We start from the raw sequence: 15,766 nt of genomic DNA, 5'->3' as shown, positions 1-15,766 counted from the left end.
ATAAGGTCTCCCCAGAGCCTTCTCTTCTCCAGGCTGAACAACCCCAACTCTCTCAGCCTGTCTTCATAGGAGAGGTGCTCAAGCCCCCTGATCATATTCGTGGCCCTCCTCTGGACTCACTCCAACAGGTCCATGTCCTTCATGTTGGGGGCCCCAGTGCTGAACGCAGTACTCCAGGTGGGGTCTCATGAGAGTGGAGTAGAGGGGGAGAATCATCTCCCCTGACCTGCTGGTCATGCTTCTTTTAATGCAGCCCAGGATATGGTTGGCTTTCTGGGCTGCAAATGCACACTGCTGGGTCATGTTGAGCTTCTTGTCAACCAACACCCCCAGTCCTTCTCTGCAGGACTGCTCTCGATCCACTCATCACCCAGCCTGTATTTGTGCTTGGCATTGCCCCAACCCAGGTGCAGGACCTTGCACTTGGCCTTGTTGAACTTCACAAGGTTTGCACAGGCCCACTTCTCAAGCCTGTTAAGATCCCTCTGGATGGCATCCCTTCCCTCCAGCATGTTGACCGCACCACACAGCTTGGTGTTGTCAAAAAACTTGCTGAGGGTGCACTTAATCCCACTGTCCATGTTGCCAACAAAGATGTTAAACTGCACTGGTCCTAATACCGACCCCTGAGAAACGCCACTCGTCACTGTTCTCCACTCGGACATCAAGCCGTTGACCACAACTCTTTGAGTGTGACCATCCAGCCAATTCCTTATCCACTGAGTGGTCCATCCATCAAATCCATGTCTCTCCATTTTAGAGACAAGGATGTTGTGCAGGACAGTGTCAAATGCTTTGCACAAGTCCAGGTAGATGATGTCAGTTGCTCTTCCCTTATCCACCGTCGTTGAAGGCCACCAAATTTGTCAGGCACAATTTGCCCTTAGTGAAGCCATGTTGGCTGTCACCAATCACCTCCTTATTTTCCATGTGCCATGAACCCTCTCTCTGGTTGATGAGCCCAGATATCTGAAAGCAACTTTACAGAAAATTGTTGTTGGCAGGTTTTAAATGAAGAGGTCATGCAGGCATTTTCTGCTATTGCTCACTCTGACAAACTCAAACTGTCTTGTCTGCAATTCCATATTTAGAATAAATAAGGTGGGAAAAGATGTAGGTTTTGCATACCTTTCTTTTGGACAGTCCAGATTACAAACCTGGCTGTAAAAGGCAGTAATTGTCTCCATTTTCCTTCCTCCTTAAATTCACTCCTTTGCTCTGGTAATGTTCTTGTTGGGCAGTGACTATATTTTAAAGTTTTGTAAATATAGGACTGATTTCAGAGCTAAGTGTTACCTGAGCCTTTTCATTTCCATCCACTCCATAGATATGGATTTGGGGGATATGAATTGCTTTTTTTTTCCCCTCCACAGTCTTGACTATTGTGAACGTAAATACTGTTTTGCAAAACAAAATCCACATAGCTATCTGGCATAGCATTTAATTATTACTGTGGAGAAAATAAATTACTGAAACTCATTTAATTTGTGTAAGTTACATTCTGACTAATCATAAGACTTGGTGTTAGTCATTTTAGTGTCTATAACAAAAAGTAGCCTATCCCTGGGTTTTCCATTTTGTGCACTAATGATAATATATTGAAAGATAAAAAGAAGATATTAAAAAGTTAGAAAAAATAGTTAAATATAGAGGTATCTGATGCTTTCCAGAGTTTAATAAAGAAAAAGGAGACAGACATACAAAAGTATATGTTAAAGCAATCACAATTTTATCATATGAAACAGCTTCTCTCTGTTTTCTGTATTAGAGATGGTTAAGTCAACATGGAACTGGAAAATCACTCCATTTCTGAAGGATTCTCCATTTCTCAAGAAGCTTACTGTTGGTTTTTTTTAATTGCTTGAAGTTTATATAGTCCTTTGCTAAAGAAAAAATATCACTCACATTTCCTGTTGTAAAGCTGGGAGCAGAGTGCCCCAGGTTGAAGGTTACTGTCCCTTCCTGTGACTGGCACACCAAGAAGGTGCCTGTTAGCTAGTTTCTGGTCACTGGACAACTTCAGTAGCTTGAAGGAAATCAAGAACTACTGATCTTAGCACTGTGCCAAAGAGTTGCTGTTATGAAGATTTAGGGAGAATTACCTAAAGCTGGTAGTTTTGGGAAACATGCTCTGAAGACTTACAGGACATGCTATAAAAAGGCACGAAAGCATGGGGGGATGCAAAGAGCTGTCATACATTTAAGTTCCGTCTATAATAGTTTAGTAACTCATTGCTCTCTATAAAATAAACAATATTCTAATCTGCTGTCCCATTCTCACAAAACGTTCCCAAATGCGTTAGACCAACTGACCCAAGCCTTTGAATTGCTTTGATTTTCCATCTTTCTTCTGCCGCTGAAAGTAACCAGATGGTCTGAATAGCTCCTTGCCCATTTGCACAGCAATGTATATGCCTGCTACATGATGAAACAAGTTTCCTGCTGAGGAACTTGTATTGGGTTTGTGTGGCAAGGTTTTGGTAGCGGGGATGGGGTGGCTTCTGTGAGAAGCTGCTGGAAGCTTCCCCTGTGTCCGACAGAGCCAATACCAGCCGGCTCTAAGATGGACCCACTGCTGCCCAAGGCTGAGCCAATCAGCGATAGTGGTAACGCCTCTGTGATAACATATTTAAGAAGGGGAAAAAGTTGCGGCAGGCACAGAAACTGCAGCCGGAGAGAGGAGTGAGAATATGTGAGAGAAACAACTCTGCAGACACCAAGGTCAGTGAAGAAGGAGGGGGAGGAGATGCTCCAGGCGCCGGAGCAGAGATTCCCCTGCAGCCCGTGGGAAGACCATGGTGAGGCAGGCTGTCCCCCTGCAGCCCAGGGAGGTCCACGGTGGAGCAGATATCCACCTGCAGCCCGTGGAGGACCCCACACCGGAGCAGGTGGATGCCCGAAGGAGGCTGTGACCCCGTGGGAAGCCCGTGCTGGAGCAGGCTCCTGGCAGGACCTGTGGATCTGTGGAGAGAGGAGCCCACTCTGGAGCAGGTTTTCTGGCAGGACTTGTGACCCTGTGGGGGACCCACGCTGGAGCAGTGTGCTCCTGAAGGACTGCACCCTGTGGAAGGGACCCATGCTGGAGCAGTTTGTGAAGAACTGCAGCCTGTGGGAAGGACTCATGTTCCATGGATACAGGACCAGTTTGATATCTTTAATAAACCAGCTAACTATTTGACTCACACTGTTTCCCTTATTATCAGTTTATCTGTTTGTGGACACATTTTGTCTTCAAGGCAACTTTATATTGTTATTTTGGTTTTTGAAGTTTCTCAATCTCTAGTCAAATGTTAATATGACATAGAAAGTTGAGTAATTACATCTGGAGTATAATATATATGGAAAATGAACTGACAGTTAATGGATAGGTGCCACACTGTCAGCTAAGCTGTACTGCTTCCCAGAAGAAAAGGTTTTTCATAGGTCTATATAAATTGGAAACAGGTAATTATTGCTAGGGTAGCCAGTTCATGTACCAATCCAGCAAAGACTAATAAAGCAATGCAACATCACAAATGTTGCTAGAGGTGCACCAGTTATTTTCTTGAGGAAAAAAATGTTAAGGAATCACATAGCAACAGGGGAGGGGGAAAATTAGCACCTACAGTGGCATATCGATATAGTCCATAAGAACTATGAACCTGATTGCAGTTGGTAACAAAACTGTGGCCCTTACAAAAGGCCTACTAATCCTAATTCTTTAAGAGTCAACCTATGGGTTGTATCATTCACCTTCACTCATTCAGGTTTTCCTAAAATCAGTCTTCCTTAGTGCTGTCTTTCAGGTATGTAGAATTTCCTATCCAGAATGTTTTGTCATAGTAATGCAATAATAAAATATGATCTACATGTTTCCTGTTTTACAAGATACAGATATGGGCAAGCTTCTTTAGAAATTCATGGTGTTCCAAAAACTGAACCTGATGCTCCTACTGAAATGCTGCCATGTATGTGCGCAACTGGTATATTGTTGATCAGTTTTGATTATTATAATTATAACCTTCAGAACAGGCTTAGCTTCAAATTTTTTTTATTGTGGGGTTTAGTTCAATGTCTTGACAGCAAAAAGTACATGGTATTTGAGCCCTTTTCAATGTTCTTCTGAGAGCTGCATTGTTCTGTGAGAAAGATCTTAGCAGAACACAAATTGTGATTTTCACAGATAAATTAATTGCATTTGTATTAAATATAGAATGTATGAACAAATTAATGTTTTTAGCATTGTTTAGTACTTTCAAATAGTCATTTTTCATTAGTGCAGTGATTGACATTTGTTTCAGAATGTTCTAGGGAACAGTTGTCCAAAGGGATTAAATAATTAAAGTAAAACTCGCATTAAGAGTTGAATTACAGGTTCATTGTAGCCTAATACATAATTATTAATTGGAACTGAAGACATTCTTACATTTGGAAAGGAAAGATAAAGCATTTGACACTTTGAAAGCATCAGCATGAAGGCAGTGCACCATGCCAAGCGCAGATGGGAATATTAGTGAGTAATATGCTGCCACCGCTTTCTTTTTATGCTAATAAAGAACCTTGTTTGTCCAAGCTGTTTGAAAATAGTCTGTGCCCTTTGTCTTTCACTGCACACTCCTGTGCTATTGACTGTATTTCATAGTCCGTTTAAATCAACTGAACGTCAAGGAGAGTGTAATTGTTGAAGGTACCTGGTGTACTTGATGCCACTAAGACTCATTTTAAATATATCATGGATATTTTCATTACTTAGTTCTCCTCATGAAATCTATTGTTTATTTATTTGTAAAAAAAAAAAATATTACTTTGATTTATTTAAAAGAACACAAGTGTTTGATGGGAACACATTTTGGCATTCTCTGTTCTTGCTCTCCAGTCCAAGTAAATGAGATTTTATATATTATGTCTTATTATGCTTGAAAGTTTTTTCCAAGCAAATAGCTAATAGATGAAATGAACTTAAATGCAGAACACATACAATTAACAAGCACATTAGTCTTGTGGCCAGATTACAAATGATACTATTGATACGTATAACAAAGCAATATAGATGATATATCAGCGGCTATAATACAACTCTAATCAGTCAAGAAACATTGCTGGAAATGCATTTTATGGATGTTCATCACATGGTACTTTTTCTGTCAGAAGGATGTAGTTCATCTTTTGAAAGAGACCGTTCAACTGGAGCTGGGAACATGAAGTTTTCCCTGCTTCCTGAGCATTCAGGCTCCACAGTGGCACTCCTGATCAGTTTCTAGGCTCTGGGACATTTCTCATATCTTTTCTGACCCATCCTTTATTGTCGTATCTAACTAGAAGACTATTATGGTTATTAAGAGCCTTCTGAAAAGATACTCTTCAACCATAAGTTGTGGGCTGACAGGGTTTGCAGAATATGATGTATAGTTTACAGAGTGATTCTTTCCATTCTCCTTACTTGACAAGAATAATGGAAGAGGAAAGAAGGGGAAAAAGTAATGATATTTATTGCAGTAACACCCATGAATTCCACGGTCCTGTTGTCCTGCGATGAAATCTAGCATTGTTTCTTATGGTTTCTTCCTATACTTCTTATTGAAGTAATCAAAAATGCAATGTTCTATATTAATAATGATGAAAACAGTACTTTCTCCATTATTTTTTACACTCTTCAGAATGCTTGGGATCCATAGTCAATGTTTGTTTTAGGCATGTGATGTTTTTAGACTCGAGTATATTTATTTGTTGAGTACAGCAGAAGACACCTCCTTATGTCTTTAGTATTGTTTGCAGCAATTTTAAGTGAAGAAAGTTGAAAATCAAGGTGATCATTAGTCACAGAGATTTTCCAGATAGTTGTTATCTATAAATTCAACCATGTATTGTAAAACTTAAGAAATGGAACAGTCATTTGCTGCATTTAACTGCTCCTTTTCGGCAAAATTTCCTTCTCACTCTTGTAACCAAAAAGCAGTGGGTTCAAAGGAGAAGGGGTCAGGCTGAGCTAGGGGATGGAAGAGGAAAGGACTGACTTCTGTTTGACCTGGCTGGCTCTTTACAGCAAACTGTCATTATTTCGTGGGCATCAGGTTTTGTGAGGGACATTAGGTCAAGACTCTTACAATAGCCATTAGTCTCTATAAATTCTCCCCAAAGCTGTTGGAGTTTAAATACATTTAATACTAGTATTAATCCCACGTTAATGTACTTTGATTTTGCATTGGATTTGTGTGGCAAGGTTTTGGTAGCGGAAGGGCTACAGGGGTGGCTTCTGTGAAAAGCTGCCAGAAGCTTCCCCTATGTCCCATGGAGCCAATGCCAGCCGGCTCCAAGACGAACCTGCAGCTGGCCAAGGCCGAGCCCATCAATGACAGTGGTAGCACCTCTGGGAGAACAGATTTAAGAAAGGGGGAAAAAAACCTGCGGCACAACAACAGCAGCTGGGAGAAAGGAGTGAGAATATGTGAGAGAAACAACTCTGCAGACCCCAAGGTCAGTGAAGAAGGAGGGGGAGGAGGTGCTCCAGGCGCCGGAGCAGAGATTCCTCTGCAGCCTGTGGTGAAGACCATGGTGAGGCAGGCTGTCCCCCTGCAGCCCATGGAGGTCCACGGTGGAACAGATATCCACCTGCAGCTTATGGAGGACCCCACACCAGAGCAGGTGGATGTGCCCGAAGGAGTCTGTGACCCCGTGGGAAGCCCACACTCGAGCAGTCTGTTCCTGAAGGACTGCACCCCGTGGAAGGGACCCACGCTGGAGCAGTTCGTGAAGAACTGCAGCCCTTGGGAAGGACTCATGTTGGAGAAGTTCATGGAGGACTGTCTCCCGTGGGAGGGACCCCACGGTGGAGCAGGGGAAGAGTGTGAAGAGTCCTGCCCCTGAAGAGGAAGGAGCGGCAGAGACAACATGTGATGAACTGACCGCAACCCCCATTCCCCGTCCCCCTGCGCCGCTCTGGGGGAGGAGGTAGAGAATTCAGGAGTAAAGTTGAGCTCGGGAGGAAGGGAGAGGTGGGGAGAAGGTGTTTTAAGATTTGGTTTTCATTTCTTATTATCCTACTCTGATTTGATTGGTAATAAATTACATTAATTTTTCCCAAGTTGAGTCTGTTTTGCCCGTGACAATAATTGGTGAATGATGTCTCCCTGTCCTTATCTCGACCCACAAGCTTTTTTTTATATTTTCTCTCTCCTGTCCAGCTAAGGAGATAGAGCGGCTTTGGTGGGTTCCTGGTGTTTAGCCAGGGTCAACCCACCACAGATTTATCCACTATTATTTAAGCATCTTAGCCCCTAAGCCTTCAGAGTTAGGTGGCATATGGAAATTCCTCAACAAGAAGTATGAGACTGAAAACCATTAAGGTTCTTTACATTCTAGATTAATAAAAAATGTGTTTTCTTAAAGACATACAAACCAAGAAAGTACTATTCTAGCACATTATACATCTGAAGTAACGCCTTCAGAACTCTTTATTTTTATTAATGAAGAATATTTGTATTTCCAGAATTCATTGAGAATGATAGCTTGTGATAAGCATACAAGCAGGGTAGGAGACAGTTTCCTAGCCCACTGCTAGTATTTAAATATGAACAAATATGAACTCACTGCTCTCAACTGCTAGACCTAGGTAGGGTCCAAGAATTGTTTCTATTTCTAAGTGTGTTCTTATGCCCAGACTTGAAAATGGGATCAACTCAAACACTTCTTCTTGCAACTGACTTTTTAATTTTTTGTATTTTAATATAAATTAACTTGAATGTTTTAATAAAACACCTGTTGTGATCTAAAAGAAAACATATTTTATTTTTACTTTTTAGGGAATATGAAAAGATAGGTAAGAATGGATAGACAATTTGAAAGAAGCTTCCAAATTGGTTTTAATTTTGAAGTATCCTGCAAAGACCCTGACTTTTAGCTAACTGGAATATATAATGAAAAATAATTCTAACTGACTCTACTTTATGTAATATTGTGTTAAACATTCTTTTATTTTAAGTAATACTAAGCCTCACAAACTTTTCTAATGTAAATCTTAATTGAAAAGAGGGGCAAAGATGCAGAAAAGAATTATCATATATGCATTTAAAAAGTGGCATATCAGTAATATTTTGACAACTTTACAAACATATGAAGAATTCTATAACATGTCTGAATATTGAAGACTTTGGAAAATTCCCTAAGATTTATTTATGCGCCTCTCTTATTCTACCCCATATGTTTTTGTTGTGATTTAACCCTAACCAGCAACTAAGCACCGCACAGCTGCTCGCTCACTCTGCCCCAGTGGGATGGGGGACAGAATCAGAAGGGTAAAAGTGAGAAAACTCATGGGTTGAGGTAAAGACAGTTTAACAGGTAAAGCAAAAGCTATGCGCACAAGCAAAGCAAAACAAGGAATTCATTCACCACTTCCCATTGGCAGGCAGGTGTTTGTTCAGCCATCTCCAGGAAAGCAGGGCTCCATCACGCATAATGGTGACTTGGGAAGACAAACTCCATCACTCTGAACGTTCCCCCCTTCCTTCTTCTTCCCCCAGCTTTTACTTTCTGAGCATGACATCATATGGTTTGGAATATCCCTTTGGTCAGTTGGGGTCAGCTGTCCCAGCTGTGTCCCCTCCCAGCTTCTTGTGGACCCCCAGCCTACTCGCTGGTGGGGTGGGGTGAGAAGCAGAAAAGGCCTTGGCTCTGGGTAAGCACTGCTCAGCAATAACAAAAACATCTTGGCATTATCAACACTGTTTTCAGCACAAATTCAAAACATAGCCCCATATTAGCTACTATGAAGAAAATTAACTCTATCCCAGCCAAAACCAGCATATTATAAGCCTCAGGCATCGACTTTGACCTTTATCCAGTAACCCTCTTCCTGCGGGTTCAGGAATCAGCAGTTGCAAAATCGGGGCTGTTTCTTGGGACTCTGCATATGGCTTTGGTCTCCTCTGTTCCAGAATGATGAACTCCTGTTGGAGGCACTTGCAGAGAAAGTCTACTAGACTAATCAAATGGAGTAAGCAGAGGTTCAAAGGGATCTGTTGTTTAGCCCAATGAGGAAAAAAAGTCTAAAATCATACATTTGCTCTCCCCAAATACCTTGGACATAAAACCCAAGGAAACAGAAGGCATTTTCATGCTTGAAGCATTTTTTTTCTTAGAGCAGTTCTTATATTCAAATATCATTATATGAATTATTAAATTGCTTTAGTAAATCTGGTGAATGATTATGTCAGCTGAATATTTTAAAAAAATCAATAGAATCACTTGGGTTAATTGAGTCAGCAAGACAGCAGATGGATCATTTCTTATAAGTTAAAGAAGATTTTTTCTTTTTAAAAAGGCCTGATAAAATCAGAGTCCAGACAGAAAACCTATAAGCAGGGCTCTTAAAGGAGATAAATTATTTTTTCAGAGTAGCAAAAATAGAATCAAACACCTTCAGAATTGCCCCTGCAACCTTGCGTAAACAGCAGTAGAAAAATTGCTGCTGAGTACTGTTAGCACTAAGTCACTTCATAGCTTTTAAGTTTCACATAGTTCACTAACTTCTTTGTTTCCTGTGTGTGTTGAATTTTTCTCTCCCCAGAGATTTGCCTTTTGACCAAGGGCCGTCGAACTGCCAGTGTACGAGCAGACACGTACTGTCGCCTGTATTCCCTCTCAGTGGACAACTTCAACGAGGTCCTGGAAGAGTACCCCATGATGAGAAGGGCCTTTGAAACGGTGGCAATTGATAGACTTGACAGGATAGGTATTATTTTTTTCCATATTTTAAATTCTTAAAACTTTTTTACCTTTTCTTTTCCTTGAGTTGAAGGATAAAATGCCCAGATTAAATCCTTCTTAAAAGTTTCATTTCTGTTATGCTGCAGTAAATGTTCTGTTGATCTATGAATAAGACATGTCCAGACAAGAAATTCTGCAGGCTCACTTTTAAATAATAAAAATCTTTGAATTTTAGAAAGCTCTCATAGTCCTCTGTGGATTATTTTGTATACTTTAATTATCATTAGTATTATTTATTAATCCTGTATATTTCTTTTGCTGCCCTCAGCACTCATAGGGTTTATTGCAGTTTCATGAGCAGTGGATGACATTGTCCTACATAAATAGTTTACAGATGATATGCTGGGAAGAGCTGAAGTCTCTCAGCACTCAGAAAACCCATGTTTGTTGAAGTGAATTAATCCTTTGCAGCAGGACTCTCATTTTCCTCACAACATGGGCACTGCTAGCATTGATGGCTGCACACTGGCATTACTGAGATCTGCTTGCAATCAGAAAAGCAGGCCAACGATATCCAAGTGAAAGGCAGAATGATATGGCAGATTATCAAAACAGGGTGTGTGAAGTCTGCTGTTGTGCGTCCAGACATTCTGGACCTCTCTAATAGGACATACTAGATAAAATATATGGTCTTTGGTGGGGAAAAGTGCACTCTGATCATCATTATTGACACTGGTTTTAAAATGCAGCTATGCATAAAAAATTGTTTATTCTGATTTGGAAGAAAACTTGTTTTCTTTAATATAGCAAGAGTAAAGAAATTAAATACATGTATAAAGGTTTCAAATATTTAATAGACCTGGTTTAGTATTTTGCAGGTTGTGAACACTCAGTGCATTAATTTATGTTTTCAAGACTTCAAACTCTTATAATTTGTCTCTCGACTCTTTGGAAATGTAGTCAAACTCAAAGTAATATGTGCTTAAATAATATTAGTAGTAAAGTTCAGTCTGCTCTTGGAGTAGTAATTCCATCTGAAGTGCTGTGTTTACAATATGAAATCTACACAGGACAAAAGATAAAATATGAACTGTTTTATTGAAAAGAAGAAACAATTGAGTGCAATTGTGTTCGTGTGTATCTGATGACACAGAATAGCATGTACATCTTGTAGACACTGAGACCCATCAAGCAAACATCAGGACACGGTGTATAGCAGTCTTTATTGTGTAAGCAGGTGTCACATTAGCCATGAGTTCATATTAATTCACAAATATTTAAGAAGATGATTTCTTGCAAGCTAGAGCTCACTGGTTACTAATGTCTAATAATTAGTTCCAGGGAATGTGCTAAATGACAGATATATTTATAACTTATGCAACAGTTTAGTGGAAATTGGGATTGTTTTGCAATGAGAAGGACGTTATACACGTGGACTGGTGGCTTTTTCCACCCTGTTTTTCAGTAAATTACCATGGTTACATTTTCAGAATAATTGTAGTAATAGCAATGCACTACAAGTGAAGAGGCACAGAAAGTTCAGGTGTCTTTGAGCACAATGGTGTTATGAAAACCTGCCATGCTGGTGCAGAGAGAGGGGGAACTAAGTGTGCGTGGAGGCCAGCTGTCAGGAGCTGCATGCCAGCGTGAGCTGCTGTGGTGATGCCTGGAGAGGCTCAGCACCGCTCCACCACAAGGGGTGAGCTCTTTGGTCCCTGGCTCCTGGGGAGATCAGTGCGGCGCAGCCTATCACAGTGGGCTCACTGCCGAGCTGTGGCCAGTGCTCAGTCTGGTGTTTGCTGAGGCTTTTACAATGCCAATATAGGCCTCAGTGATGGGGGTTGAAATGCAAAGTCAGAGTGGAGATCTGCCCCTGTGTGTCAGGCTTGCTAACTCTTCTGCCTCTCTGTAAAGGGAAGAAGAACTTGATCCTCCTGCAGAAGTTCCAGAAGGACCTCAACACCAGGGTTTTCAACAACCAGGAGAACGAGATCTTGAAGCAGATTGTGAAGCATGACAGAGAGATGGTGCAGACCATCACCCCAGTGAGCTTGCAGCAGATGCCTGTGCCAAACTCCAGCACCTCCACCGCCTCCTCATCATTGCGTGTCAGGACGCAGTCCCCTCCCATTTACACCACGAGCAGCCTTTCTCACGGAAACCTGCATTCCACCTCACCCAGCACACAAACACCCCAGCAAGCCATCATCCTCTCGCCCTGCTCCTATACCACCGCCATCTGCAGCCCACCCATACAGAGCCCTCTGGCTGGCCGAACTTTCCAGTACGTCTCACCGACCACCTCGCAGCTCTCCCTTATGCAGCAGCAGCCGCAGGTGCCCCAGCAGCCGCGTGGTGCTGTGCAGAAGAACGAGGTCCATAAGAGCACCCAGGCCCTCTACAACACCAATCTGACCCGGGAGGTGCGGCCCCTCTCTGCCTCTCAGCCTTCCCTGCCCCATGAGATCTCCACCCTGATTGCCAGGCCTCACCCCACTGTGGGGGAGTCCCTTGCTTCCCTCCCGCAGCCCGCCCCTGGCCCCAGCATGCCTCCGGCCAGCCAGGCCACTGTCCCCCAGCATGTCTCACTCTTCCGACAGATGTCCTCAGGAGCCATCCCCCCGAACTGGGGGTCCATGCTGCCCACAGCCCCTCTGCAAAGGGATTCTTCCATGGTCTTAAGCACAGAGCCCGAGGGAGACAAACTGCGGTTCGCATCAAACTTATGATCCCTGGTAACTGTGAGCAACAGACTTGTAATGAACTGAGAACCGTTCCTGGAACTGTTTTAGCCTATTTCCTAATGTACCCCAGCAGTCTACTATGAGAAAAATACTTTAGACAGCTTTGCCCTACAAAACAAATTTTAAAATTATATATATATAAATATATATATAAAAGGAATTAAAAAAACTTGTTTGAATTCATGTCTTCCTTTCTTACAACCATTAAAGAAGTCTAAATTCAGCTTTAATATTATTTAATTTTAACATGTCGACTTTAAAATCGGTCTGACAGATTTCTCTGTTTATGAGGTTTGCTATTTTCATGGGAAAATTGTCAAGACAATAACAAACTTCAAACAAGTATATTAAAAAAAATCAATGTAACTAAAACATAGCACTGATTGAGTGATATTCTGAAACCTTCATTATTTTATTTATTACATATATGTTATTAATTTCACATGAAGAATTCAGTTGTTATTTCCCATTGCATTTCATATTTTAGCACTTTCCATTCAGAATTAAATTGGAAAACAAATAAATTGAAAACACCTGCAGTCAAAAGGCTGGCACTAGTACTCCACTGGATAGATTGTAACCTCACGATATGTCAACCATTCTGTTGTTTCAGAAAAATGGGTGGACTTCAATCTTCACATTGCTAAAGACTTTTACAAAGACTATAAATATTGCCATTATAAATAACTTTTTAGACCCAAACAAAAATAGCTGCTGTGTGGTGTACCATTGCAAGGTCTTTGTTTAGGAATTTAGGTTCAGCTCTTCACTTCAAAATTTACAGTTTTAAAATTTGTTAAAGCTAAGTGCAACACAACTGTTGAATTGTAATGCAATGGCTTAAAACCTACAATGTTACTTTTACATGCAATGTTTTATGCAAAATTGTACGCTTGATCCTGCAAACTGCTTGTACTTCACCAATACCATCACTTTTCTTCTCCTTGCCCTCAATAGCATCTGAAAATATTCCATGCATGTTCGGGGAAAAAAAAAAGACGATAAAAATAGGTTCAGTCAGCCATTTTAGGAAAAGGCTTTACAGTATCTTAGAAAATAATAACCATTCATTAATTGTGTCTACCTTAAAATTCCTGTAATGCTGACTTTGAATCTCTGGTTTAAGTCTAGAAGTGAGGTTTTTTTATTTAAAGGATTATTTGTAAACCACAGCTTGATTTAGGCTTTCAGGTGCTTTCTGTGTCTTCACTGTAGTTTTGTAGTTGACTGTGGTGTTAATTTAAAAAAAAAATATATATAATATAGCATCTAGTCTGTCTGGAAATGCACGATTATTGTAATTAGATGGCTAGTATATCCTAAGGCATGTAGTGCCAACCATAACCCATAGGTACAAGGTTTATTATTTTTTATGTCTTCAAAACAGAAAGGAAATGGTGACAGAAAGCAGGGTTAAAGCATACTGTTCCATGAACGTTTTGTTTTGTTTGCTCAAACCTTCATGTTATGTTATCCACAAAAAAAGTTCTTCCGTAATCATTTGTGCCTGATTTGTCACATTAAATAGAGATTGAAACTAAATGTGTCATAATTTAACTCATTGAAAAATCAGCATTATGGATATGATACAAGCAGATATTTTGTTCCTTAAAACCCAGCTGACTCATGTGAAGCAAGTGAATGCAAAGGAGTTCTTCTTTTCCCATTAATGCTGAGTTTAACAATGCATGGAAAAATTAAATAACATCACAAACTATGTAATGCAGTGAATCCAGATGTACTTGAGAGCCAAGTAAATATTCTAAAGTTAACAGAGATTGAACCCATGCTGCCTGTTATACCTTTTACTAAAGTGGTACATCAAATAAAAATTTTAAATAAACTTCCAGTTTTGGTGACTCCCACTCACCAGTAAAAATCAGTGTAATTAACCCATTAACATGCTGCTGCCATTAATCCAAGTGGCCCAGAGTAGTATACAAAGAAGCGATTGTTTAAAAGTGTTTGGAACATTATGGATATGCTGCAAGACCATTTATTTATCAGTACAATACCCCTTATATTATTTCAATACTAACAAATTCTGACAGTTAATTAAGATCATATACTGATCTTTCAAACTGTTTAAGGTTTACATTTGCTAGGAGAAACAGGGTTAGTAGCCAAATATTTTTATATATACTTTTATTTTATTTTAAGCACTATGAAGAAATATTAATTCACATTGTTTTTCAGTGAAACCATAATAATTTTTAATGACTTTGTAATAGAGTGGACAATATCTAGGATTTGTATGTTAAAAAAAAAGGTACAGGGTATAAAATTATATACGTGTATATATATGTATATATGAATGTATATATACTCAGATTAAGAAACAAATTACTCACATTCCTGTAATATAAAGGTCCATTGCTAGTTTCAGAAGTGACCTATTTTCTCTGTACATAACTAAGCCCATAAGTATGAAATCTCACATCTGTACAGGATGAAATGTATTAATGAAAAAGGTTGGATCTTACTGCTGCTGGGAAGACTATAGATCAGATTCTTACAATAATTGTATGACCAGGGATGACTTAGATTTTTTCTTTTGTCTTTGCTCAAAGCCATAAATAAATATAAAAAATACTATTAATAAACTGAAGAAAATATATAAACAATAAAACCATGAATATTTTTTGGTTCCAATATCTTTATAAGTGAACAAGTTTTGCTTTACCATGAAAGAAGAACTGTTTGCTTTTCTCTTTTCTTTGTTCTGCGCCCCAGAAATGATATGCACTAAGTATGGGGAGGTGGGGAAAAAAAAGCCTGAGTAATTACGTGCACAGTAGGAAAAAGAGGGCTTAGAAATTCAAGGATACTACCTGATTTACTCAAGCAATTCCTAAGCAATATTTCCTCTGTAGATTAGAGGAATTCATTGTGCTAAAAAATATTTTCCCCACAAAACTCTCATTTAAGCCATTACCACTAACCTGTAATATTTCTTGAGTACAAGTATTTCAAACTGAAGTTTACTTATATATATAATTTCAAATATCCTGGGGGAGAATCCCAAGTAGTTGTTAGTGTAACTTAAGAAAACTATATTCTATCATTGTCACGTCCCAATTTCTCAGGACAATGACTCAGGTTCACTGATTCCCAGGTCAGGATTAAGGTGAAACAACACCAGGGATCCTTTGCCTCACAAAACTCAACTTTCATTCACTCATAACAAGAATTGGCATGAAACTACATCAGTAAACTGTGTAACAGGTGCTAAGCATGCGTCACCAAACATATACTACAAGCCTTGCTTATTTGGGGATCAGTTCAGGGAAGAAAATAAGGAGAGCCCTCCCATTGAGTCATGAGGTTCAGAGCAGATC

General features: G+C 40.0%; 1 protein-coding gene across 1 annotated transcript in view; it reads left to right on the top strand.

Moving 5' to 3' along the window:
- LOC138683343 (potassium/sodium hyperpolarization-activated cyclic nucleotide-gated channel 1-like) overlaps positions 1-15,052 on the top strand; it is a 255,360-nt gene extending 240,308 nt beyond the window's left edge. Inside the window, exons 7-8 of the mRNA XM_069775035.1 lie at positions 9,545-9,709; positions 11,599-15,052. Coding sequence (XP_069631136.1) covers positions 9,545-9,709; positions 11,599-12,413 — 980 coding nt within the window. The 3' untranslated portion in view covers positions 12,414-15,052. The remainder of the gene's footprint in view (positions 1-9,544; positions 9,710-11,598) is intronic.
- The last annotated feature ends 714 nt before the right edge of the window (positions 15,053-15,766 follow it).

This window comes from Haliaeetus albicilla, chromosome W, assembly GCF_947461875.1.
Source record: "Haliaeetus albicilla chromosome W, bHalAlb1.1, whole genome shotgun sequence".
In the NCBI taxonomy this organism is placed as follows: Eukaryota; Metazoa; Chordata; class Aves; order Accipitriformes; family Accipitridae; genus Haliaeetus; species Haliaeetus albicilla.
Note: the sequence above shows the minus strand (reverse complement) of the source record. Positions and strands in the feature narration are given on the sequence as shown.